At 54.5% G+C, this 26,444-nt stretch overlaps 1 protein-coding gene across 2 annotated transcripts; it reads left to right on the top strand.

The window, feature by feature from the left end:
- Nucleotides 1-1,876: 1,876 nt before the first annotated feature.
- LOC119877177 (D-3-phosphoglycerate dehydrogenase-like) lies at nt 1,877-25,097 on the top strand. 2 transcript variants are annotated; one of them, XM_038561956.1, is made up of 12 exons: nt 1,877-1,909; nt 2,551-2,702; nt 4,453-4,518; nt 8,288-8,342; nt 8,443-8,541; nt 16,403-16,535; nt 17,003-17,151; nt 18,619-18,771; nt 21,616-21,748; nt 22,674-22,804; nt 23,645-23,882; nt 24,797-25,097. In XM_038561956.1, the coding sequence occupies exons 1-12, from the start codon at nt 1,892-1,894 to the stop codon at nt 24,949-24,951; spliced, it is 1,482 nt and encodes a 493-aa protein (XP_038417884.1). In that variant the 5' UTR covers nt 1,877-1,891; the 3' UTR covers nt 24,952-25,097. The 2 variants fall into 2 exon arrangements, with proteins under 2 accessions (XP_038417884.1, XP_038417883.1); XM_038561955.1 differs by lacking the exon at nt 1,877-1,909 and having other exon boundaries at nt 2,270-2,702.
- The last annotated feature ends 1,347 nt before the right edge of the window (nt 25,098-26,444 follow it).

Genomic DNA, 26,444 nt, shown 5'->3' with positions numbered 1-26,444 from the left:
TGGGCAGGCACAGTTTGCTCTCACTGACTCCATGGTCGGGAAGTACAATTACCCCTGAGAATGGTGCTTTTCAGACTCCACACAAGTCACAGTACAGTATTGGGGAGCGAAGTGGGTTTAATGGGTCATGATTAGCATTTTAAAAACCAGAATAAGAAATATCAGGGAGCAAGGCAGATAGGCAATCAGTAGTGTGTCGGGAAATTTGTTTCAATTATATGGGCAGTTGTGCTGTCTGTGTAGTTTGTGAGTATAAAATCACAACCTAAACGTATGTTTCGTGCTTTCTTAAAAAAAAAAAAAAGATTTTATTTCTTTATTCATGAGAGACACAGGGAGAGGCAGAGACATAGGCAGAGGGAGAAGACATGGGCAGAACTCCATCCGAGGATCCTGTGATCATGACCTGAGTGAAAGGCAGACACTCCACGACTGAGTCACCCAGGTGTCCCCATATATTTCTTACCATAAGTCTTATTCAAAAAGTTTAGAAAACCCTGGCTTAGAAGAGTAAAGCATCGTGTTCAGAACTCACAAACTCTTAGACCGGGACTCCTCTTCCGTCAGCAGATCTGACATCTTACATAAACCTAATACGCAGGAACCTTTAAATCTTACCATGTATCCGTGGTTTTTAAACTCTGACCACGACCCACGAGAAGAGAAGAAATTCATTATACATCATAACTCGGTATATACATACATATGTGTACAATACACACAGTAAAGTTTCATGAAATAATACCCTTGCTATATGTGATACATACATTTTTCTTTGTTTTATTGAATAGCAAAAAAATAGCCAATAAGCTACATGTTAATAATGCACTTAACTTACTGAGCACATTTATTATTTTGGCTCAGAATTTTAAAAAGGATAAAGAATGGGAAACTTCTCCATGCAAGAGTCCATCTTTTGAAAGTAAGTTCCGGTGCACCTGGGTGGCTCATTCAGTTGAGGGTCTGACTCTTGATTTTGGCTCAGGTCCTGATCTCAGGGTTCTGGGACTGAGGGCCCAGTCAGCCTCTGTGCTCAGCAGGGAGTCAGCTTGAGGATTCTCTCTCCCTATGCCTTTCCTCCCACTTAAGTGCACTCTCTCTCTCTCTCTCAAAAATAAATAAATAAACATTTGAAAAAAAGTTAGCAAGTTCTTGGCCTTTTGCAGTAGGATTTAATTTGCAAAAGTTAAATAGACATTTCCTAAATCAGGTTCTCACATATTGTGCCAACCGACACCTCCCTGCATTCTCTAGCTGAGCAGCAATGACCTGGAGAATTGGACTTTCCTTATGATTTATGTCAGAGGCACCAGCCATGCTAGAATTACCCTCAAGGCCAAGCCTGTCCTCCTTGGGAAAGGAGGCATGTTTGAACTTGAGAAACGTGAATGGCTTTCCACTGCTGAGTTAGCATAGTTTGCTTAGAACAGCCATAAATCCAGCAGAACCGTGGCCTTTTTCCAGCTGTAAGGCAGCTGCAGAGAGCAATAGACAGCAGAATGGAGGCAGTTTTGAGATTTGCCAAAATGGACTGCAGAGCCTTGGAGAAAAGAAAGTTGTAGTCACAGCACACTGCACTGTGGAAGGGGGAGGATTTGCAAAGGCCTCCAGTTTGCGTAACAGAGTAGAGGAGCAGGCATCTTGGAGTGGAGTCTTGGAGGGATGACCTTTGACCGGAGTAGGGGGTGGTACCCAGGAGTGCAGGGTTGTGAGGTCACAGACATAGGCTGCCAGTAGACGCGATCAATAGGTGCTGGTTGAATATCTCGATCGGTGATGCAATTGAATGAAGTGGGGTAGTGGAGGGTGTTAAGCGACCTTGAAGGCTGGTGGGCGCTGGCCATGTAGGTTGTGGGACCAGGGTCTGTTGAAGGGGAGTCTCCAAAGGCAGATGCCCTACCTGGGTCAGGTGAGCTCTGAATGAACATCTGCACTGGTCTGACTGGAGACTCTTCAGACTTCCTGGCTTCAAAGAAAGCTGGTCTGAGGGACACCACCCTTGTGGGAAAAGTGTGGAGAGACCACAGGGTAACAATCCTGAGGGAGATCCCTCCATGGCGAAGGCTGTGCCTGTGGAAGTCTGGTAGTGCCGTTTCTGTGCTTGTCCTGGGGCCTGCAAGCACGAGGTGGGTGGACTGCGGGAGAGCCTGCAGCCACCCCTGTGGGAGGCAGATTCCTAAGGTTTGGGGAGGGTGCTGGTGGCCTTGGAGAAAGCGCTTGAGGAGGCCAGATTCTTGGGGCCCAGTGGAGGAGGTGATGGCCTCTGAGGAGGGCCAGAGCGCATGTCCGTTGCTCTCTCTATCACTTCTCACTTCCTCCTCACACACTCAAGGCAGCCAAACCTCAGAATCCTAGCTCATGGGGGATGCAGCTTGGATTTGACCCCAGGCCTGCCTGATGGCAGACCCTTTCGGATGCATATGCTGTCTGCTTCTTTTCTCTGCACAAATACATCCGAAGTCGGCCGGCATGCAGGGACTCCCACTCTGGCAGAATGGGTGCAAGGCGGTCTTGAAGACCGGCTGTGGACAAGAGTGTCTTCTGCCCCAGGACTGTGAAGGCCTCATCGTCCGTTCGGCCACCAAGGTGACTGCTGACGTCATCAACGCAGCAGAGAAGCTCCAGGTGGTGGGCAGGGCTGGCACAGGCGTGGACAATGTGGACCTGGAGGCTGCAACCAGGAAGGGCATTCTGGTCATGAAGTAAGTCGCGAAGCCCCCGGGGTGGGTGTAGAGGCTCACCACGAGTGGGGAGGGGGACACTTGGGTTAGTGAAGACCGGGTCAGAGTAAGAAGGGCTCCCACGAGGATGCCTGGTCCAGGCGGAGTCCGGACAGTCGGGTCTCGCTCACAGCGTCCTGGTTCCCCAGGTTTTGAGGAGGAGGCTGTCCTTGTGATCTCAAGTCACTGGACAAACCCACCCCACAGACATCTGCGCTGCAGCCTGGTTGGGGAATTAGAAGAATGTTTGTTAGTGAATCCATCTGCATCCCCTGTTCCAGGGATACTCCTCCCCCTCCGCTGCTGTGTCTGGAGCAGGGTTTTCCTAGGCTCTGCTTTGCTTTCTGCCCTGTGCAGATGCAAAGCCTTTGCTAGTTGAGCGGCTCTACATCCTTTCCTTTCCTCACTGCCCTCGTCCTTCAGCAGCCAGGGTCGCAGTTTCTCTTTCACACTCCAGGGCCAAGAAGGGAAGGGTGAGGGCTGTTTTTGCAGAAACTCAGAGGCAGAGGTTGTGACTGCATGCCATGGCTGGGCCACACATTCCTGGCTCCCGGCTGGCCCTTAGATGATGTGGCCAGGTCATTGTGCCACACTTCTTCGTCCTCAAGGCCTTCTCCCTTCTCTCAGAAATTCAGCGTCCCCAAAAATTTCCCCTCCCTTCTCTCCTCTTACAGAGCAATGGGTGAACTGATCGGTCATCTGACTGAGGTTCAACATCAACCGAAGAAATGTTTAAATGGTAACCCGTCCTACATTCTTCCCCTGGACACAGAGGCAGAGCCCTCAGCCCTGCACCCCTTCCTACATCCTAGTACAAGCCTGTTCGCAGGGGTTAGGCAAGGAAGCTCGGTAGAAAGACAAACTCTGAGAATCCTTTACTCTTGACTTTTTTTGGGGGGATAAGATCTCTTGCCTTTTCCTCCTTGTAACTTTCATTTCCAGAAATGAATAGATCCAAAAAAGGACAAAAAAAGGTAAACATGTGTGTTAATAAACAGTTCAAAAACCAAAAAAAAAAAAAAAAAAAGAGTGAGAGAGCCTTTGAAAAAAGAAAAATAGATTCATGGATTTCAGCTGTATTCTCCTTTCTGTGAAATGGGCAGAGTCAGCATGGCCCTCGTCAACATGGCCCTGTGCATTAAGGTGTGAGGAAGCGTTCTCACTTGGAACTTGTTGAGAAATAGGAGAAGTCAAACAGGTGAAGATAAAAATCCTAGCTTTGTCACTGATAGAGGCTGGGCTGGGCAACTAGGTGAAGGTGTGTAGGCAGTGGGCTGACGTGATGTGACGGGCTGGCTCACGCATCTTCTGCACAGCCTCAGTAAGATCAATGGCATAGAGTAGCGGGAATCTGTGGTTTCGGTGGGCAGGTAGATCCTGAAACAAGAGGGAAGAGAAATGCTGAGCCACCCACATATCTCCCCATCGAATGAGACACTTCTCTGCCTTGGGAGAAGGGAGTGTGGGTAGGAGGCCAAGTGTGTTGCTCTACCTGAAGTCCCTCCATGTGAAACATGCAGCCAGGGCAAGGGGGTTTCCCTCCCCTGGGTTTAGGGCAGGTGTCCATCGGAGAGGCCAGGTTGGAGGCCTGCGGGTTGGGGGTTGGACTTAAGAGCAGGTGAGCAGAGGGGGCAGGAGCCTGAGCACACTTCACTCACGGCCTTCTCTTGGGACAGGAGTGGGAAGATGGGCTCTGGACGCACTGACATCCCCTCTCCTCTTCCATCTTTAGCACCCCCAATGGGAACAGCCTGAGTGCTGCAGAGCTCACCTGCGGGATGATCATGTGCCTGGCCAGGTAAGTCCATCTTCTCAGCAGAGGCAGCCTCTTCTGTGTCCATGATTACGACTCCCCAAATAACGTGCCCTGAAGAAGGGTAGAAACGCTTCAGCCTGACACTGTGCAGACAGCCGAGAATTTTCGAGGCCACCCGTCTTTATGGGACATTCAATACAGTGGTCCTGGCACACAAAGGTCAGACAGCTTCTCACAAATGAGTGGAGGGGGGGGCGTTCGGCATGGCTGCTCCTTACCTGGGAGCAGGCTCACCGAGAAAATGATTATGTGCCATCTTCCTCTCCTCCTTGGTCATTTCCTGTGTCCATGCCATCCTCCGGCTTCTTGCACCTCCAAGCCTCACAAATATGGTTTTCTGCTCCCTGGAATATCCTTCTCCATCATCATTTCTTTTCCGAGTCGTTCTAGTACTTTATTACACTCGTTATTAAAAATACAACTTCACACAGGTTATAAAACAGAGGCAACACGCAACATTTTATTTAGTTCAGAACATTATTGAGTGAATTAATGCCAAAGTGTAGCAACCTCCATGCCTCAGAGACTTCTCATACCCCAGAGGTCCCAGACTTTTCTGCACATTGATAACATCTTGGATCTTAAAACACTCCTAATGCCTGACTTGCACCCCAGAAATTCTGATTTCATTGGTATGGGATGAAATTTGGCATAGGGATTTTTTAACTAATTTTTTATTTTAGGAGTTTTAGATATAAAGAAAAGTCGTAAAGATAGAAGGTCCCACATATGTCATACCCAGTCTTCCGTATTATTCACATCATACGTTAGTATGGTGCATTGGTCACAATCAATGAACCAATGTTGAATTATCAATACATAACTTTCAACTGAAGTCTTCCCCATCATCTTTATCCAGATAACTCTTGTTCTTCAAGATTAAGCTCGAGTATTAGTTCATCAAGGAAGCGCTCTCTGGATTCCCCCCACTGGGCTGTGTCCCTCACTGACTGTTCTGACCCCGGGCTTACCTCTGTCACTAACCTTTCAGATCTTTATTGTGATAGGATGGAGTAAGAACTGCTCTGGGATCCCTGTGCCAACCTGTGGATTCTTAACACAAGGGGACTCAAGTGGGGAAGTGTCTTGCTCTTCCAGCAGGAACTCTGGGGGTGTGGGGCTCTTGAGTAGAGGGCACAGCCTAAGAACCACCGGCTGTGGCACAGAGTGTACATGAGCCTTACTGTATTGGGTAGAAAATGATGGCATTGAGCCCTGCTGTCGAGTAGGCAATTCAGGCACCTGTGTGGCCAGTGGGGAGGGCGAGGGGCCAGTGGACAGGGCAGGGAGTTCACTAGGTCCCTTCACACAGCCTGGGATGCTTAAACCAGGGGACCCTGGCAGCCAGGGCTCTTTCTCTCTCTACTCAGGCCTGAAGCTTCTGGGGCCAAGAAATTACTGTTTTCCCCTCTGGAGACCTGTTCTCCCTCCTGCTGGGGCAGGGTCTGGAGGAGCTGACCTTTGTTCTGATGCTCCCCAAGATTTCTACCTGAGCTCTTAAGTCTTCACTGCTACTCACTGGCCAGTGAAGAGAGGAGAGGAGACTGGAGAAAGCAAAGAGCATGGGCAGCGTGCACAGCAGAAGGGACCCAGCCAGGACGGGGTCCGGGAGCTGGCTGTCTGGATCTCCCACAACATCTGGGCTGGACGTGTTTCTCCCAGAGAAGCCCGATGCCCTGGTTTCACTTGTGCTATTAAATTCAGTGCTGGTTTTGGTTTTGGTTTTGAGTTAGGGACTGATCTGTCAGCTTTCTATCTATTTAATTCTCTCATTGGTTTTCTGGAGGTGGAAGGGAAGGCTTGGGAGCCAGAAATCATTTTCTCCTATTGCGGGACCAGCTTTGTTTAAGAGAGTAGATAAAGTGGAATGATTTCAAGACAGCGGCCCATTTCCAACCTCTCACCCAATGACCTCACTCATCAAAGATGCATCAAAACTAACAAACAAGCACCCTATTGAGGAGGAATGGAGTCTCCCACACCTTCTGGTGTGTCTGCTCAGACTGCTTTTCCAGCAGGGCAGCAACAGCAGAGTGGGAGTTCTGGACAGAAGGTTGAGAGCATTGAGCAATGTGGGTGGAGAGGGGGCCTGCATGGGCCTCACAGTGGGGGACTTTGAACTCACAGCAGGGGCTCCTGAGGTCTAGGAACAGAACAATGACACAGAAAGAAAGAGGAGAATGCAACCTGCTTTGAAGTCATCTCTCCCACCTTACCTTCTCTTTCTCTAAGTCAGGATGGCTACCATTCAGTTCTTGGGATGCCCCTCCCCTACACCATGGTCCTCCCCAAACTGGCCCGGTGGGGACCCCAAAGTGCCTGGAGAGGATCCCTGAGCGGCCTGCTATCCCGTGCCCCACAGTGCCACATGCAGCTCTCTTAGATGGCACCGTGGGGCCAGGAGGGCCAAGAGCAGGACGTGAGCCAGACCTGAGAGGAGCCGGGTGGGCTCTGTCTCACTTGGTCAGGGGCAGGTGAGCGGGCTAGCCTTGCTGAGAAGGGGGCACTTCCTCAAGGCAAGTCATTGTCCTTGCGACATTCCTGAAACGAGGACCCTCTACTGAGGATGATGGACCAGAGCAGCCTACCATCCGGTGACGGAGCTTCTTCCCCAGGAGGCTTGTTACTGAGGCTTTGGGAGTTTGCCCACGAGATCCCAGGAGCACAGATCCCCCGTCAGCTGGACTCGCAGATGGAAGCATGTCCTGGCGATGTGTAGACATGAGAGAATGCTTTTTTATAAGAAATCCGCGATGGAGCTACAGGGACATTATGTTGGAGTCTCTCCCTCTTACACGCGCGCGCGCACACACACACACACACACACACCCCACTCTGAGTTTTGTGGCCTGCAGGAAAGACCGCATTTAAATACCGAGGAGGCTCACTGCTGGGAATGTTCTTTGAGTCCATTCAACTACTTCCGATGGGGTGATGTCCTGCAAGATGTTGAGTCCCCAGTTGTCTCCACGCAGTTGTTGTGAGCGTTACATGCGCTAAAGCATCTCCAAGCATGTCTCATGGAGTGTCTAAAGTAGAGCATGGACTCCTTAAACATTTTAAACATTGTTTCCTGTCTCCCGGATTCTCTTCCAGAGAAGCCTGGGTGACCACATCCCACGTGACGTAATCTTGTCCTCTCACCTCTGACTCTGCCCTAACTGCCTCTGTCCCTTCCAGAAACACGTGGAGACTCAGACCCCCCCCGCCGTGTTAACCAATCAGAGGAGAGAGGCTGGGCTGGGGGTGGTTTGGAGAAGGGGTGGTATGGACTATAGCATCCCCTCCCCCCATTCCAGTGCAGCCTGAGACTGCTGGGGTTTCAGGAACTCTCGAGGAAGGGAAATACCCAGCTGTCTGCTGATACGGTGGACAGTGCAGGTTGCGGGCTTGGATGAAAGAGGAAAATGAAAATCCGTGAACTTCTGGAGCACTGGATGTTCTCAGAGCCCCTCAACACCCCCATTTTGTTATCCCTGTGAACCGTGGAGGACTGGTGCTTGCTTTCTACATGCTTGTCACTCAGCAGTTGACTGACTCTCAGACTCCCAGCTGGGAACAGAAATCCCGGGGCTCCCACATCAGGTGTGCCTGACAGGTTTTCCTCTGCTCTGCTCCGGGTCTCTGTACCCGAGCTCTAGACCAGCCTGAGCCTGGTTCGCCCTGGGAATGACTGACTGACAGAGAGGGTGGCTGTGCAGACCTCACATCACCTCCCATGTCGGCCCACTGAACCTGTCTGTCCTTGCAGGCACATCCCCCAGGCGACAGCTTCCATGAAGGACGGCAAGTGGGAAAGGAAGAAGGTGAGCGGCCAGTCCTGCCTCGTCCCGCCCAGCTCGGCGCCCGAGGCCTCACTCCCGGGGCTTACTCTGGCCGCGTTGCCTCTTGCTTGTTTGGTTGCAGTTCATGGGAACAGAGCTAAATGGGAAGATCCTGGGAATTCTTGGCCTGGGCAGAATTGGGAGAGAGGTGGCCACTCGAATGCAGTCCTTTGGGATGAAGGTAAGAGGTCGGTGAGGCCCTTTGGTGTGGGGCTCCCTGTAGCAGTTTTGAGAGAGGCAGGTTTGCTTAAGAAAAGGTAAAGGCTTTTTCCTAGGAGGGGCTGACCCTCCTTCAGAGCCTCTACCGAAGTAGGCGGTGTAGCCGGGGAGGGCAGGGATGTTGGCCTGACCTCAGAGTCCGGGCATCCTTGGTGGAGGTCCCTCCGCTCTTGAGTCCCAGCGGAACAGAGGGGCTCGTATCCTGTGCTGCTTCGCCTCTGCTGCCGCAAGGGCTCTTTGTTTTGCTGTGTCTGTTGCCTGTGATAATTCCGAAAAACAGGAGCACATCTGTAGCCTTATAGCAGGGCCGTTATCCATCCACCTTCTGGCTCCACTCCACAGTCAGAAGACACGGCAAGATGATTGTGCAAATGCCGTGACACGATGTTAATCCCGTGGTGGCTGGAGCACCTCACGCATTTCTCAGCAATTCTCCCTGACCCCTGTTTCCCTCCAGGACCCTGCTTTACCCTATTCTGGGAACTCAGTGGTTCTTCTGGTCAAGGGAAGGCTGTCATCGAGAGCAGTGCCACACCCTGAGGCCAAGCCAGGAGACCTTGCAGAGCGGTGGCCCCAGAGCCATGGGAGGGGACCTGTAGGGGCGGGTGACAGGGTGGCTAGGTGTGCTAGCAGACATCTCCTTGTTCACTCCTCGTGCCCTCTCTGCCGTGGGGGGATGATATATTCAAACTGCCGCCAGGAAGGCTTTCGTTAAACATAAAAAAAAAAAAAAAAAACAGTTTTGACAATCAGATCATTTCTAGAAAACTTTACATGGAGCTGCTCTGGCATTTCCCTTCTCTTTCCTTCTTCCTCCCGTTTTCTTTGTCCCCCCAGCTTCATAGAGTTAAAGGGAACCCTACGGGTTAACCCTTAATTTTTATATTGATATCAGGAGTTTGTGAATTTTTGCTGAGGCCTCCAGCAATGGAAGGTAAACAGGAGGGCATCCCATTACACCACGCGGAACATCTTCCTCTCCCTCCTGTCCTTATTCCCCACACACTTATTTACATCAGCCAGACATCTTCCTAAGCCTCCGCACGTTTCTCTAGATCCCGGAGAGGGGCCTGTGGCCCAGCAGGATCCACTGATCATGAGAACAAACCAAAGCCAGTCCCTCCTGTGCAGGGCTGGCCAGGTGCCCTGTGCTGCAAGGAGAGCTTTCTCTTCCTCTTCTGTGAGGGATTAAAGTAAAGGCTTAGCTCACCTGGAATTCTGATCCTGTAAAATCAGGGGCCGGGGGTTAAGTAAAACTCGGAGTGCCATACTCAGACAGGTGAGCGCCTCATTGATGACACAGAGACTTGGGGACAGGCTGTTTGGCCCAGCTGCTCCTCTGTTAAGTTCCCTCCCCTTCCCCACAGCGCCACAGCTCACTGGACTCTGCTTGCTCAGGAGCCTTCATTATCAAGGACTTGAGACTTTGGGGGAGTGACTTACCCAGACAAAAAGCCCCACCTCGTTTGCTGAGTGAGGGACGTGATCAGTAAGCTTCTGTGCTCAGCTACTCAGCTGCTGCCAGGCTGCTCCCGAGAGGCTTGGAGGGATATGGATTCTGAGCATCTCAGTGGAAGTGGCTGACACCCCTCAGACATGTGTTTGATCAGAAACGTCTAGAACCTGTTCATGAATGTCATTCTGTGTGTCCAGGCATACCTCACACGACACGCCCGAATTCCCAGCGTGACTTTGAGGGTTTGCGTGCTTTTGTATGTTGCAGCACGTCACTGCTCCCCTCGGGGGTTCTTCTGTCTGGATATCTCTGGCCGGTCCCTGTAGGTTATCCTGCTTCTGGGACATGATCTTTATAAACCGCTGAAACACACCTTGAAACGGTCACCCGCCCCCTGCCCTTGCCAGCAGCCCCGGTCATTTTGCAGTGGCCCAAGTGGCCTTTGTTCACGCTCAGGGCTCACTTTGACTGAGTTTCCTAACTGATACCTAGGCCCAGATGAATTTTGCCTCGGGGCAGACAGATTATGGACCTGCATCATCCAAAGCTCCTCAGTTGGTGTTTGAACAGTTGGGGAAGCAAGATTTTCGAAAGCACAAGGAGGGAAGATTCTAAAACAGGCTGTGAAAGAGTTTATCAGCATCCAGTCAGGAAACCATGCTCAGTGTTCACTAAGCACAAGTTGTTTTAAATTGGCCTTGTTCTCCCTTTAGAAGCCAATATTAAACCGATCGTCATGGACATACTTAGGGGTCTTATACCTGGATGATTTAAAATTGTATTTTAGTCATGTAATAGGTGAAGGGATTTTCACAAAAATTAAAATATAGATCCTCATCTCCTTGTTTACCACCCCAATCCTGGTCTGCTCCCAGTCACCTGTGAGGTAACATCAGTTTGCTGTGTATCATCTCGGACTTTTTTCTGTGCATTTATGTGGAACACATAGAGTTCTTTCTCATTGTGTGTGTGTGTGTGTGGGGGGGAGTCTATGCCTATAGAAAATACAATACTGTACATGGTGGTAAAACGTAGATCTTGGAATAAATAAATTTACCCTATTTGTAAACTCTTCCATGGGGTTCTGTTGTGTGGACGAATTGCTTTTATTTGGCTTCTTCCTCAAGGACAGATGTGTAGATTGTTTGGAAATGTGGACTTAGTGAGACATTGGTGAGATCTTCCCTGACACCCTTGGGGTTAAGATGAAGACTGTAATCTTGGTGCGAAAGCTTACTAACGGGTTGAAGGATAGCTCCGTCTCAGTCTGAAGGGAGATGGTACAGGATGATGCAGGGCTATGCCTTACCCATCCTTCTCATCAGCAGTCTGGGTGATAGGAAGCAGGGGGAGGTGATTAATTCTTAAGACTGTGGAATCATATCTTAAATGATGTGAGAAGGCTAGCAAGGTTGGGCATCCTAATAAGAAGTTGGGCTAAGATACCTACCAGGACCCTCTATATGGGCCCCCAAAGCAACCAAACACATTTGGATGTAGAGGTGTTGTTAAAACCCTTTTCTAGGGGAGGGGACCTTGGGTTGACAGAAACGCAGTGTGGTTCACAGTGGCATGGCTAATAGAAAAGGTAATGTGACTTTTGGTAGCATTAAAAGAAGTATGACTTCCAGCACAGGGACGGTGACATTCCTTATGGTCTGTACTTCCTAAGGAAGGATTGGAGGCACTGGGGTCACAGCCCCGTCATGACTTGGGAGGCCATTGACTAGCTCTTCTATAGAAGAGTCATGCTCCCCAAGGAGTGGATCTCAGGAGGACCAGTAGGTACAAGCCATGGGGGACAGAGCTCTAGCCAGAGCTGGCCCCAAATGGAATGAGAGAGTTAGTCTCCCAGTACTGCAGATACTCAACATGAGACTGGCTAAGCACCTGGCCAGTATGTGAGGACGAGGTGTGAGCATGGGCAGAGAGGTAGAAGCAGATGGCCTTTAAAGCTGTCATAGCTCTGAGCACCCATTGCCCATGGGCTACGAGTTTCTTTATCTGCGGAATGGTCTTTAGCAGGGAGAGTTTTGTGTGATCATAGGAAATAGAGTAAAATTATTAAGGACTGTGGTTTGTTACAGTAACTCGTGGGCACACTGTAATTAAGACAGAGTGGGACCAGAAGGCATAGGGCACCCTGAGTAGTTCTGGTTGGGTGGCTCGGGCAGTGCTGCAAAGCACGTGAAGATATTTTGATCACCCCTTCCTTCCCTGGTCCTGGGATGTCCCCTGGGCTAAAATCTGTCCCCTAGGCTGTTAGTCACTAATTAGGCTGGGTAACTAACATCCAACCCTTCCAGAACATCGTGATTTAAGAGTTGACCCCTTTGTGTCACAGGAGCAATCAACAGAGTCCCTCTTGTGCTCAGACGTTGGGTAGGGACTGCCCCCTTTCCTTTCCCGTCCCTTCTTTGTCACTATCTGCTCCCTCAGGGAAGCGGGGATCCTAGACCTTAGCTCTGCTAGGGAGCTCAGCCACCTGGCTTCCCACAGCACCTGGCGGGGGCGCTGTGTGTTGGGGAGAGAAAGCCCACCTAGGCCCCCATCCCAACCAGACAGGCCTGGAGAGGAATCTTCACGTGCCACCTGAGCTACCTGACTTGCTCTGAGCCACATGGCACAGATGTGGGTGTCAGAATCATTCTGGCCATCTGCAGCCTGCTGGTTGTCGGAGTCATCTGAGTCTGATGCTCCATGGTGTTCTTTCTGCCTGGAGCTTTTTCTCAACCCATTTGCTGAACATGTTATGTTGTACACTCTGGAGACACAACTCATTCATGCCAGCATGCCCGCTAGAGTGTTAGCAGGCCAAGCCAGCCAGCAACTGAGCCTTGCACTCTTACCAAGGTTTGCTGTGAGGAACAGGCCAGGATCTCCTAACGGTTTCTTGGTGGCCCGTGTTGTGATGAATCTGAAGTTATCCCAGAGGGATGGACATTGAACCTGAGGCACCAGATGTCACCAATTCTCTCAGGCCCAGCTAATGTTTACTGAGGTCTACTGTGTCAGAGACTGTGCTTGCAGTGACCCCTGCAGGGTCAATATTCTTATTCCAGGTTTACAGACAAGGAAACTGAGGCCCAGGAAGGTTATATGGTATGTTTGAGATAATAGGACTGGTAAATGGTGGAGTCCAGCTTGAGCTCCAGGTCTCCTGACTTCCGATCTAGTACGCTTTGTCTTGCATCCCCACCACTGTCTTCATGCCTGATCCAGGTGAGTTAGACGGTCTCTGCTCTGTCACTGTGCTCGACCTTCCTCGGGATGAAATCTCCTCAGGATGCTCCTAGCTCAGTCTGGTAACTGGAATTCCTACTGCGCCAGAGTACTGATTTTTTTACATTCTTCCCAGAGCCCCAAGTTCTGGGAAGGTACCTTAGGGACATGGGGATGGGACCCTAGAGAGAGAGAGTAAGTGGTAGGGCTCTGGGCCTTCACCTCTGCAGCTCTGATCGTTTTTTATAGTGGGTTTCTGAGTAAGATGTCATTGTGTGAAGGGAAGAGAGTTCTCATCTTCAGCCCGAAGAATTAGCTGTGAGGCAGTAGGAGGATGTGATGATTAGGCTCCTTTCCTGGAACCCCTTCACCGTGAAAGCCTCCTTGCTCTCAGGCATCCACTGTTAAGCCAGAGGCCCAGGGGAGGTGTAGTCATCCTCACAAGGCTGTCTTTTATGACACCAGCTAGGACGTGGCTCTGTAGCGCCACTTGAAAAGCTGGGGTTCCCCTGCTCCCCAGCGTTAGGAGCCTGTCCTGAGGCTGGGATTCAGGTGGAGAACCCCTTGGTGGCTCTCCCTCAGGCTCCTCCGTAGGGTAGTCTTCAGAGGGTACATACCTGGAAGTGCTGCAACGTGTGAGTATCGGGACATCTGACCCGTTCCAGGGTGCGTTAGGACCCTACTCAGACATTGTTCCCCTGGGCCCAACCATATACTCTTTCGACTCCCTGCAATGTGGTCTCTTGGTGTAGGAATCCCAGCTCCTAGCCGTGTTCAGCTGCCATCTGCCCTGGGTCTCCCGAGTGAAAACTGAAAACCGTTTTCTCAGCCGAATTCTACCCTGCAGTTGTCTGCAGCCGAACAAGAGAAAGACAGCTGAGTCAGACCCTGCTGACCGCTGTGGAGGATGCGGGTCCCCTCCTTCCCCGTCTGCTCCCCACCAGCTGCAGGCACCCAGCACAGGGTGCAGGCCCCCAGCACTAGGCCCGGCTCCGCCCACGGGACCCTTCCTCCCAGCGCTCCGTGCTGCTTCTGGACTCCCGAGAGCCCCAAGCCCCAGAGTGGCGGGAGCTCGCCTCCATCGGGGTCAGCTCTGTGACCTCTGCTGGCGGTCCCCGTCCTCCCCCGCTCACGTGAACGAAGTACATCTGGATTATAGATGAACAGGGCCCTTGTTCCAGGCAGCCCTGAGCTGGCAGACAAAGAGCACTTGTAAGGGATCCTCTCTCCTCCCCTGGACGCTGCTTGTTCCCCCGGAAACGAGTAGGTTACAGCTGAGGGGGGAATGACCACTGGGGCTGGGGGTTGTGAGCTTTCAATCCTACAGCCTCTCCCCCAAAATCTCCCCCTTGGCTTTGCTTCCTCCACAGGCTGTTGATGAAAACTGTGATCTGAAACTTGTTCCTCATTCACGACCATGTCAGTCTCTTCTCTGCAAGGGCGGAATTGGTTACACAGGAATCCTCTTTGCCAGTATTTTCGAGATGACTTTTCTGTTTCCCACAAGGAAATTCATGATGAGCAGGGGAAGCATTACAAAGCACAGGAAAGCATAAAGGAGAACAAAAATGAGTTCCACCACACAGACATGATGACGGTTTCCAGTATTAGGCCTTCTGTTCTGCTTGTTACCTTTTGTTCAGTGCCAGGCCGCCTCTGAACATTCTGGGGTTCGCCCCTAACATTTCAGGGTTAAGAGAACTGTCTTTTCAAGGAATATTGAATGACTGAGTGTTGGAGCAGGCGATGACTTTGAAATCATCCACCCAGCTCCTTCACTTCGTACTGAGGACCCAGGTCCAGGTCTCCTGGGTCAGCGTCCGTCCCTTGGCTCCTGCAGCTGCGTCCTGCCTTCTTGAGGACACGGATGCCTTTGAGATTGTTAAGGCTCCTACGCCTCTTTCCCCCAGTGGGTGCTGCGGCCCCGGCCAAGCCGAAGGAGGGAGCCGCGGCAGGCCTCCCCGGTGACCAGACAGAAAGTGGATTATGTCTCTGCTGTGTCAAGAGGTGGCTGCGTCCTGGTGGTTGTGGATTCTTCGAATCCCAGCTGCTGGTGCTGGCTTGATCACCTTTAGAGGCTTGCCCTTGCTGAGGACATGTGTGACTGGTGCCCGACACTGTTCTGATACAGGACATGTTTCCATCGACTCTACCCGGTTGCTCAGGTGGGGCTGTGAGCCCCCTGACCTCACCCCACCTAGAAGGGTGGGCACCAGGGGTGCAGGCTTCCAAATCCAGACATTCTTCTTATCCACACTCGACCATCTGCCAACCATGCGACCTTGGTTGAATCATTTCACCTCTCTGCCTTAGTTTCCTCGTTGGTAAATCGGGGCAGGCAGGAATCTGCCCAGAGGAAGGTTCTTTCTGGGACCTGTGCCTTCTATGGTGCCTTGGTGCCTCCTTTTTTCTCCTCCTGATCCTTGCTCCCTATTCCCTGTCACTCCTGCCCTGTTGAAAGGATCCGTCCTGAGCATTGAGGCCTCTGTGTGGTGAGTCACCCAGTTATGCCTTCCGAGACTAGATGCATTTGGAGCCTTCTGAAAGGGCACTTCAGGATGGGACCAAACCTTGCCCGCTGGCGGGTCAGCACTCCTCCCCAGCGACCGGTCTTGGTCTCCTTGCCTGCCCTGCTCTGCACCGCTGCCCCAACCTACTTCTTTCTCAGTCTGTGCAAGAGTCAGGGCCCCTGCCTGTTCTCTGGCCCTGAGGGTCCTCGGCTGTGGCCAACCTGTCCTCTCTCGCCTGGTTATACCCTGCTAGTGTAGTGTGTCTCTGCTCCCCACGTGGCTGTCCTGCCTCTCCTGGGTTCCCTGTTTGCTAAAGGTTCTGAGCTCCCCCTTATCCAACCTCACACACGCACATGTGCACACACGCACACACACGCTGTTCTTGCATCTGTTCATGGTTAAGAGCTCGGAGGTAAACAAACTCCCTTCACACTCTGGGCCAGCCCCTCCTAAATAGAGAGCCCCACTTTGTTCAGCTCTAAAGTAGAATAGTATCAACCCTTGTTGTATTACCGTATTTGGACAGACTTAGCAGTAGTACTTGGTAAATGCCCGATAAATGGCCTCCATCATAATGATACCAGTACTAGTAAGGAACAGTGACATTTGCTCGTCTCTCTCTCGTTTCTGACCAGACCGTAGGGTACGACCCCATCATTGCGCCAGAGGTCTCGGCCTCCTTTGGTGTCCAGCAGCTGCCCCTGGAGGAGATCTGGCCTCTCTGTGACTTTATCACTGTGCACACACCTCTGCTGCCCTCCACCACAGGTATGTGCGTCCCTGCCTGTGGGTCGGCCACGGAAGCCACAGACCAGAGAAGGGTGGGCCCTCAGCCTGGGCCTCCGCAGGCATGTGGACTAGGGCCCTCGAGCATGGAGTGATGCTCTGCTAGCTGATCCTGCATCCCACGGAGGAGGGATGAGCTAGCTGGAAATGCATGGCTCGACACGTACCACCCGTGACCCCATGGTGTTTGCTGGGGCCGCTGCTGGCCTTTCCGGTTCCGGGACTTACTCAAAACACTAGGATCTCCGGGACTCTAGGATGTTTCTAGACTGAGTTCGGTCTAAATCCACAACAGGGCCTTTGCCCCCGAGCCTGTGAGAAGGGAGAGGTGAGACCAGAGAGGCTGTCGGCGTGTGGGGAAGGAGCTGGTACGAGGCAGGGAGGGCTGCTGGCACTGGTGCTGGGGTCCCGGGCAGCGGTGCCGCAGGAAAGCCCTTCCCTCCTTGCAGGCCTGCTGAACGACAGCACCTTTGCCCAGTGCAAGAAGGGGGTGCGCGTGGTGAACTGCGCTCGGGGAGGGATCGTGGACGAGGGGGCCCTGCTCCGGGCCCTGCGCTCTGGCCAGTGTGCTGGTGCCGCGCTGGACGTGTTTACAGAGGTGAGTGCCTGGTGGAGGAGAGGAGCGGTGACAAGGGGCCCAGGGCCGAGAAAGCCCAGTGTGCACGAAGAAGGTCTTTGCCTTAAGGAGGCCTCCACGGCACTCAGGAGGAATTATGTTGCCGAGAATAACGCCTTTGTGGTTTGGGGAGCCCTCCGGAGTGCAGTGCACAGGCCGCCGGGTGGTCTTTGCAAAACTCAGATTTTAAATAGGACCCAGTTCCTGGTCCCGGGCTCCCTGCGCTGCTGTCCTGTTGATGACTGCAGGGAGGACCGCGCGGCACATCCGTTCTGAGGCTGAGGGTTTGCGGCAGAGAGAGAGCATTTGGGGCCGGGTTTAAGGTCTCTTAATTATTGACCGAGGTCTCTGATGAAATGAATCCCGTTGCCAAAAAGACATTCTGCCCAGTGTCTGTTGGCTTTCCTTTCCTTCGTGTCTTCTGGGGAGGGAGGACAGCCTGAGGCGAATGGCCAGAAGGGGTCCCCTGTGCCCTGGGGGCTGCTCTCCCCCAGTCTCTCTGTCGGAGCCAGAGACCCCGTCGTTGCTCGCCCGAGCCACCCCCCCACCTTACACCAGAGGAATGACGGACAGTGCATTTCCAGGTGGACTCCAGCATCACAGATCCAGGGCAAAGAGCAGGGATTTTGGCTTAGGCACTGGAGGGTTGCTGGATATCTGCGGTGGGGCCCTGGCTCGTCCCCGGCCCTCTCTGAGCACTGTGTTGCCCTCACTGTGTATTCCCTGTCCTGAGCACGCAGGGTTTATACTCCTGGTCATCTTTCACAACTAGATGGTAAGCTTCTGGAAGGCAGACGTGCGCCTGGCCCTCTTTGTACTGACGTTCCCGATCAGCACCTTCCCCTGCCTGTCTCTGGCCTTCTCGTGGCACATGCTACCAAGTGCACAGCACTCCCAGGCCCAGGTGGCCAGACAAGAGGCCTGAGTGACATTCCCAGGGGCAATACATTGTGCTCAGTGAGCAGAGGGGGTGGGCAGAGGTGCCCAGGTGGACCACCTGTCGTGGTGAGAGCCAGGATGGGACAGCTGTGCAGAGGGCCTGGAAGTGCTGCAAGGATTCAGGAGCGAGGGGGAGCTCGAGGCAAAAACCAGTAACAAACAGTAGCTTCACTGGCTGAGCACCTCCTGTATTACTGGGGTGCAGTCTGCACGACAGTGTTTGGTTCTGGGTAGTATTCACCCATTTTATAGATGGAGAAACCGAGGCTCAGAGAGGTGGAGATTTCTCCAAAGGCACATAGGTCTAAGCGGGGGAGCCGAGATGTGCATCCCGTCCTTAGCCCTGTCCACTCTGCTGTAGAGAGGTGTTGACGAGGAACCCGGCTGTTGAAACCAGAGACAGAAGGCGTAGAACCTTCTAGCAGAACCAGAGTAGAAGGCATCCTCGGCCCCACGCCTCTCCTCCAGCCTCCCTGGGCAGGCGACCGAGAGGTGTCTCTCTCTCGGCAGGAGCCGCCACGGGACCGAGCCTTGGTGGAGCATGAGCGCGTCATCAGCTGCCCCCACCTGGGCGCCAGCACCAAGGAGGCCCAGAGCCGCTGCGGGGAAGAGATCGCCATCCAGTTTGTGGACATGGTGAAGGGGAAATCTCTGGCAGGCGTCGTAAGTATGGCCAAGTGGGCCTGGGGCCGGGAGGTCGGAGGGAGGAGCCGAGGCCCGGGAGGGCGGGTGGTGTCCGGTTTGGGGCATGGTGACAGCTCTGGCGGGCAGTGGTGTGTTGACCAGATTCGGCCCTGGGGGTAGAAGATAAGGCCTCCTCTGGAGCCAGGCTTCTGGGTGGGGCGGCGGGAGCCCCCGTCCCGAGCTTTCCTAGTTGCAGCCTGGTTGCAGGGAGGCGGCTCGGCCCTGCCGTATTGTAGCCTTGGTGCAGAGATTGTGGCTCTTCCCAGGGCCCGGGCTCCAGAGAAAGGCTCCTTTGTTCTCCACATGCTTTGAGAATGGAGGAGCGTGGCCTGGGCGATGCTGGACGCCGTGGGGATGGCGGGTGGGGGCCGGGGCTGGTCCTTGACCTTCCTGGCTGACCCTCGGCGTGGGGACTTTCATTGCTGAGGACAGAGCAGTAGCAGGAAAGACACAGGGTGCTTTGTTCAGCCTGCCAGGCCTGGCGTGATAGCCCAGCTCGCCGGGCCACCCTGCCTGCTACACCCCGAGAGAGGAGGGGAGCCAGCTACTCCCCTGAAGGACCCACAGGACGGCGCTCAACCACAACACGTGGCCCGTCCACCTGTGCCTCTCCCTTCTGCATCTCGCGGCTCCTCAGTGTGGGGGACACTTTCTCACTCCCTCTGCACATCTCTCCTCTGAGCAGCTCTCCCCAGGTGCCGTGCTGGGACCGAGGCCATTGCCAGCCAGTCAGGGCTGCACCTGTCCCTCTGCAGCCCTTTGCCGGGCAGGCCTCTGCCCTCACTGTTGCAGCCCTCAGGGGTTACCATGGAGTCCGTAGGTGGTGGTGGCGGTCCAGGCCTTTTCGTGAAGGGGGCTCCTTACCACCGGCTCCATCAAATGGAACCATAGACTGTTCCCATCTTATACCAGAAGTAAACTCTCTTGGTCAAAGGCCTTCAACTGGGGCAGATTTAAGTCTCCACCCAACGTGACAGGTTGTCCTCCAGTAGGCTTTTAGAAAGAAAGACAGTTGTGTCACATGGGAAGTCCCTCCCTAATTCTTCTCTGCATCTTCCCCCAGTTTGGTTGTAACGTTAGACACAGACTCACATTAGGGTCGGGTTGGTGCTCAATGGCGCCTGCCTCTTAGAGCCCTCCTGTTGGTTCTCCAGACCTGCCGTGAGCATCCCCAAGTCCACAGGTGCTGCCCGGAGGACACTTGCCTCCAGCGGCTGCAGGCTCAGCCCAGCCCACTGGCCCATGGCCCTTCCTCTCTGCTGCCAGCACTGGCCTTCCTTCGTCCCACCTCCTGGTCCACGCTGGTCCTTTCTGTATCCTGCTGGAGAGGAGCAGAGGAGCCCTACCACAGGAGCCCCAAGCCAGGCTGCCTGCCTCCTTGGCCATTTCCAACACCAGCAGCCTGTTTGATTTATATCACACCCCAGGTTTCGAATTAAATCCTTCTTAGACTCCTTGGTTCTCTTTACAGTTTGACTCACAAAAGTGCCCAATGCTTCATTCAGAGCCAGACCATCTTGAACCACAAAATAGAATAGAAATTGTGACCCGGGACAAGCTGGCTTTGTTATCAAGCCCCTGTTGGGACGGTCCCGCTGTTCAGACCCTACCCTAGACTTACAGCTTTAGGAGGAAATGTGGCTTTTGTCTCCTTTAGCTGCCTGGCAGGCCTCCTGGTTGACTCCACATGGGCCAAGCTTTGAAGAGTGATAGGATCATGAAGAGTATGTGAATCCAGGGGATCCCTGGGTGGCTCAGTGGTTTAGCGCCTGCCTTTGGCCCAGGGCGCGATCCTGGAGCCCCGGGATCGAGTCTCCCGTCGGGCTCCCGGCATGGAGCCTGCTTCTCCCTCTGCCTATGTCTCTGCTTCTCTCTCTCTATGTGTGTCTATTATAAATCAATCATTCAATCAATCAATCTTAAAAAAAAAAAAGAGTATGTGAATCCAGTGACACCTGGGTGGCTCAGTGGTTGAGCTTCAGCCTTTAGCTCAGGGTGTAATCTGGTCCGGGATTGAGTCCCGCATCAGGCTGCCTGCGAGGAGCCTGTTTCTCCCACTGTCTGTGTCTTTGCCAGTGTCTGTGTCTCTCATGAATGAATAATTAATTAATTAAAAATATGTGAAACCAGCTTTGCAAATTGTGATATTTGGTCAAAGTGATTAATGACCGTGTAAACACTCATTTTCTTCTTTTCCTAAGCTTTTATTTATTTATTTGACAGAGAGAGAGAACCAGTGCTGAGAAAGTGCAGAGGGCGGGAGAGAGAGAGAAGCAGACTCCCGGCTGAGTAGGAAGCTGATGTAGGGCTCAATCCCCAGGACTCCGAGATCATGACCTGAGCAGAAGACAGTCCCTTAACCGCCTGAGCCACCCAGGCGCCCCCACTTTGTTTTTTAATTGAGGTGTAAAGTAAAAGGGAAGGTGTCTTGGAGCGACCTACCCCTCTAGGTCCCAGTGATCCGTGACTCCCCACACATCTTAAGTCAAAGACCACCTTCCTATTGTGGTGTCCAGACCCATCATCTCAGGAACAACCGGTCTCCTGTGTAAGGGGTGAGGTGGGCACAGTTTGTGGGGGTAGGGTGTAGAGAAATGCCTTTTTCTCCCTTCTGGCAATTTTGTGCTCTTTTCTGGCTCTACAGCTCTCCCAAGCTGAAGGCACAAGTCTTGTGGTGGCTAATGGAAGTGGTCTCCACGCTCCCCACCCCAGGCACCCGAAACCAGGACAGCCCTGTGCCTTCTGCTCCCCACTGTGGAGCTGTGCTCAGGAGCCCTGCCCTGCCTCGTGCTGACCTCAGCTCTGCTTCCCCGTTCTGTGCAGGTGAATGCCCAGGCCCTTACCAGTGCCTTCTCTCCACACACCAAGCCTTGGATTGGTCTCGCAGAAGCTCTGGGGACGCTGATGCAAGCCTGGGCTGGATCCCCCAAAGGGACCATCCAGGTGGTAACACAGGGTGAGTTGGGGACACTGCAGAGGGAGGGAAGAGGTTGTGTCTGTAGCACGTCTCAGACAGCGAGGGGCTGGGAAAGGACTGGACATAGCTCTTGTGACGCCAAGTCCCCTGTTCTGTCTGCATAGGGCTCACTCGCTACCCAATGGGGACAGAGGGGACGGTCCAGAAAATACTAAGAAATATGTGTGATTTTCACAAGTCACGATTGTATAGTATTCTTAAGATGCACGTGTTCTGCATGCAAGAGAAACCTCCATGAGATACAGTTTCATGGGAGAGGCAGTAGGATTGGGGGAGGGAGTCCCAGCTTAAGGGACAGGATCTTGATTCTGGGTTTGACCCTGTCGCTGTGAGATTTCCCTTTGTCTGAACCTGGGTTCTTCACATGTAAAGTGAGAGTCGGGGCGGGTGTGCCAGATAGGGTGGTGGGACAGGGTGTGCCCCGTGACACGGTAAGGTAAGGTGGGTCCTGAGGCGAGCTGATGGTCCCCGGAGCATTGCTCAGCTGGGGGTGGGAGCAAAGAGAGTGGCCTCAGTCTCCCTTTGCGACTGCAGGCTCCGGCCACTTTCCCAGTGGGCCCAGCGTAGGCAGATGTAGTTGAGAGACTGCGCAGGGCTCTAGTTCCTACACCCGCAGAGGCTGGTCCTCCTCGTGGCCCGTTGAGCATCTGCTCACGTGGGAAGAGCTTGGGGGTGGTTAGACCTGGGCGCTGCTAGAAATAGGGGAGGTCAGAGCTGCGGGATCCCCAGAGGAAGCAAGGCAGGGAACTGGGTGCCTTCCAGAGGGAAGCGGAACTTGGCCCGCAGGCTGGGGCTTGGGCCCCGGGCAGTGAGGAGTCCCTGACCCAAGGCTGGGTGTCAGCGCCCTGCCCGCTCCTGTGCTGCTCAACAAACAGCAACCTTATTGTAGGTTCTCTGTCCCCAGGGACGCCCCTGAAGAACGCCGGCAACTGCCTAAGCCCTGCAGTCATTGTCGGCCTCCTAAAGGACACTGCCAGTCAGGCGGATGTGAACTTGGTGAACGCCAAGCTGCTGGTGCAAGAGGCCGGGCTCAGTGTGCGTGGCCCCCGGAACGCTCCTTTCCTGTCCGCCCCGCCCCCCTGTCCCTCCCTTTGCAGAGCCTGCTCGCCCCTGCTCCTGGAGTGGGAGCCCGGGCAGGTCCCGCTGTTGACACCGGCCGCCGGCCGGGCAGCCGAACCTCCCCGTCGTGCAGCGGGAGTACTGCCTTCCTCGGAGCGTTGCTAGGAGTGAACTAAATACTCCTGCAGGTGCTTTGTGTAGGCGTGCCCTGTGCACGGCAGGGGCCGCGGCGCCCCCATTGCACAGCTGAGGGACACGAGGAGCCGGAGCCGGGCTGTACCGGCCGCGCTGGAGGTCGCCCAGCACGCTCGCCTCGGGCTCCATCCCGTGCTCCTTCGGCCCCGGCACCCAGGTTCTCGATCAGCTCGCCAGTTCTGGAAGCTCCGCATAGCTGCTGAGCGCCCGCAGCCCCGCGCCTCCCCTTTGGTGCCTTCCCCTCTGCTTCCCTTGTGAGATCCCAGCCTGCGTCTGAGCCGGGGGCAGCTGGCAGGAGCAGTGGGCAGCGGAGCTCCCGGGGCTCCCCCCCTGCTCCCCGCCGCACTGGGCCACTGACCTGCCCGGGAGCGGAGAGCCGGAGGGGCCGGGCTGCCCCTTCCTCCTCCTCCCCAGCTCGCACCTGCACCTGGACCCGCAGATCCCTCCTGCCCCCTGAGGGCGGGCGTTGGCTGTCCCGGGCAGAGCCCTGGGCCCTCTCCTGCAGCCCCAGTGGCTGAGCGTGTCCGCCAGGCTGGCGCTCCGCAAAGCGGTGTTCGGGCCGCGGAGGGGAGAGGCCATGCAGCTGGGAGGCCTAACTGCGTCCTCGCCTTCTCCCTGCAGGTAACCACCTCCCACAACCCCGCTGTGCCCGGGGAGCAGGGCTGTGGGGAATGCCTGCTGACCGTGGCCCTGGCAGGTGCCCCCTACCAGGCGGCGGGCTGGGTGCAGGGCTCGACACCTGTGCTGCACGCGCTCAACGGAGCTGTCTTCAGACCGGAAGTGCCTCTGCGCAGGGGCCTGCCCCTGCTCCTGTCCCGGGCTCAGCCGTCTCCTCCTGAGATGCTGCCCACCATGATTGGTGAGGAGGGGTCTCGGAGGGCTTCCCGGGTCCTTGAAGCTGTGTGTGTGTGTGTGCGTGTGTGTGTGTGTGTGTGTGTGTGGCGGGGGGGGGGGGGTCCTCTCCAGGGATGGGGCTTCCTGGACCTTTGCTTCCTTTAGTCCCACCCCCTCCCTCAGCACATTTCTGTACCATACAGAAGATCTGTCCTGCCCGTTTCCAGAACATTTGGGAAATGGATGCAGAGCTCAGAGGGCAAGCGCCTTCTCTCCTGTGTCAGGGCCCGCGGCAGAGTTAGAGCCCCAGAGTCCCTATTAGCCGGCCTGCTCACCGCGGTCAGCACACAGCGTGCACCTGCCTGCAGGGCTGCGTCTCGGAACTCCGGGCCTTTGGGTGCAGGTTTCTTTCTTCTGACCGCAGGCCCTGGGGGCCAGCCTGACTGCAACAAAGCATGTTGGGGCGGGTGCTCCAGCAGCTGGGGGCATCTTGAACCTGCCTCAGGACCCTGGCACCGGCCCACTGGGAGTTTTGGAGCACTTCCGGGCTTGGCGGTTGTGTCCACAGACCTCAAAAGGCCTAATTTCACCATCCTTGCCAACTGACCAAAGGAACTTTCCCCTGTTTCTCTCCTTTGCTCTTGGTCTGGATAAATCTGATGACCGGCATGGCAGGAGATTGCTCTCGCAATTTGTGGCTGGCTCATTCCTTCCCTACCTTGCGTGATGGTCAGGGGATTCCTAAAGGGTCTCTGAGTAGTGAGGGAAGCTGGGCAGATGCCCTGTTCTTCCATCTCTTAGCGCTTTGTTTCTGACCCCATCACCGTCCACTGCAACTTTGATCACAGAGGTCCACGGGTTCCGACCCCATTCCCAGCCTCTTTTTCTCCTTCCCCCCCTGCCTTGTGCCAATCAGCGGTTTTCCCGTCTACTTCCCAGGCCTCCTGGCAGAGGCAGGCGTGCAGCTGCTGTCCTACCAGACCTCGGTGGTGTCAGATGGGGAGACCTGGCACGTCATGGGCATCTCCTCCCTGCTGCCCAGCCTGGAAGCGTGGAAGCAACATGTGACCGAGGCTTTCCAGTTCCTCTTCTAAGCTCTGGGGGGCCTTTCGGAAGAAACCTGGCCACTGGGATCCAGAGAGAGGAGGTCCACATTCCTCAGCTGACACTGCTTACTCTGCAGACCCTGGCTGACCCCTACAGAGAAGTGATAAGCGGCCAATAAAGAGCCTACGCCCAATCTCCCTGTGCGTCTCTGTTATTACCCCGAGGAGCCACCAGAGGGGAGCCGTGGGCCGAGTTTTGGGCAGCAGGGAGGGCAGGTGGTGTGGAGGGAGGTGGGGGTGGGCAAAGTGCCCGCCTGGCTGTGTGCTCAGAAGAGGGATCCCTCTCCTGTCCGTCTCTCAGATTAGTCAAGGCATTTTCACAGGAAGTCCACTCGGTATGTCCGATCCCTCCCATCTGGGGATATACATGCACATTAACAAACATACCAGCAAACATGCAGCGCACTGCGTGACCCGGACCAGGGCGGGTGATGTGCCCAAGAGGAGGGTAAAACCCAGACCTTTGGCACAGCGGTCCCCATTCGGTGGGAGGGACAGCACACAGAGGCCGCGGGGTGTGGGGGTGTGTGCGAATTCGGTGGAGTCCAGAGGAGTGATTTCAGCTGAGGGTGGTATCCGAGGTTTGGAAGGATTCCTGAGGGGAGAAGTGCGTTAAGGGGTCAAGCATGGGAGTAGTTGCCTAGTTCACAAAGCCAGCTCAGTACGGGGGGACAGTATATTCCTCGACTCTTCGTCGATGATTTTCCTGAGACGTGACAGAATGGCACTCCCTGAGCCTAAGGGCTTCACCTGTTAAGGAAACGGTTTCCCCCACTAGCAGGGGGTGATCCCTCCCTGGCTTGGGCCGAATGGCATCTGTTTTCGAGACTCCCGTGTGGACCGAGAAGGCTGGCCTGGGGCAGCTGATGGACACTGGCGGCTGTGAAGCACCCCTCTGGCCTCCGTGCTGTGACCGAGCAAAGGGTCCGTGGGAAGCCCCCGCAGTCGGGCTGCAGCGCGTCCGCAGCGCGTTCGGAGAACAGGTGTGTTCCGACCTGGCTGCAGCACGCCCGGAAGGGGGAGGCCTTCAAGGATCGTTTACTTCTCCTGAGCCTTTGTTTCCTCCTCAGTAAGAAGGATGGGGTGCCTCAGAGCCCCAGTGAGGGTTAAAGGGATGAAGACGTGGTTCATGGGAAGGGCCCGAGGCACTTGGTGAACACGAGTGTCTTCATCCCTTTGCGAGTGGGCAGCAGGTCCTCCTTCCGCCTCTCATTGAACCCCTCGCGCTGAGGACTTCCCTTGAGGGGAAGGGTCCCCTTGAGGGCGATCCAGGACTGCCCTTGATCCCAGAAAAACAGGAGGGACTGATAAAAACGGGGTGAAACTTTGAGCTCAGTATTCAGGTCTCGGCCTCGTTCCCCGAAACGCCCCGGCCAGGCCAACACTGCGGAGGTAGAGCACGTTCTGGGCGCTCAAGTTCTGGAGCATCGCCCAGGGGCCGCCTAGCCCGGGTGGCAGGTGAAGGCTGGGACAACTTCCCG

The sequence above is a fragment of the Canis lupus genome, chromosome 17, assembly GCF_011100685.1.
Source record: "Canis lupus familiaris isolate Mischka breed German Shepherd chromosome 17, alternate assembly UU_Cfam_GSD_1.0, whole genome shotgun sequence".
Classification (NCBI taxonomy): Eukaryota; Metazoa; Chordata; class Mammalia; order Carnivora; family Canidae; genus Canis; species Canis lupus.
Note: the sequence above shows the minus strand (reverse complement) of the source record. Positions and strands in the feature narration are given on the sequence as shown.

Bases quoted from the DNA above. Each gene is read 5' to 3' on its own strand.
- LOC119877177 (XM_038561955.1), top strand. From the start codon at position 2,398: ATGGCAGACCCTTTCGGATGCATATGCTGTCTGCTTCTTTTCTCTGCA. The intron at 8,542-16,402 runs GTAAGAGGTCGG...GTTTCTGACCAG, and splicing joins TGCAGTCCTTTGGGATGAAG to ACCGTAGGGTACGACCCCAT. The intron at 21,749-22,673 runs GTGAGTTGGGGA...CTCTGTCCCCAG, and splicing joins CATCCAGGTGGTAACACAGG to GGACGCCCCTGAAGAACGCC.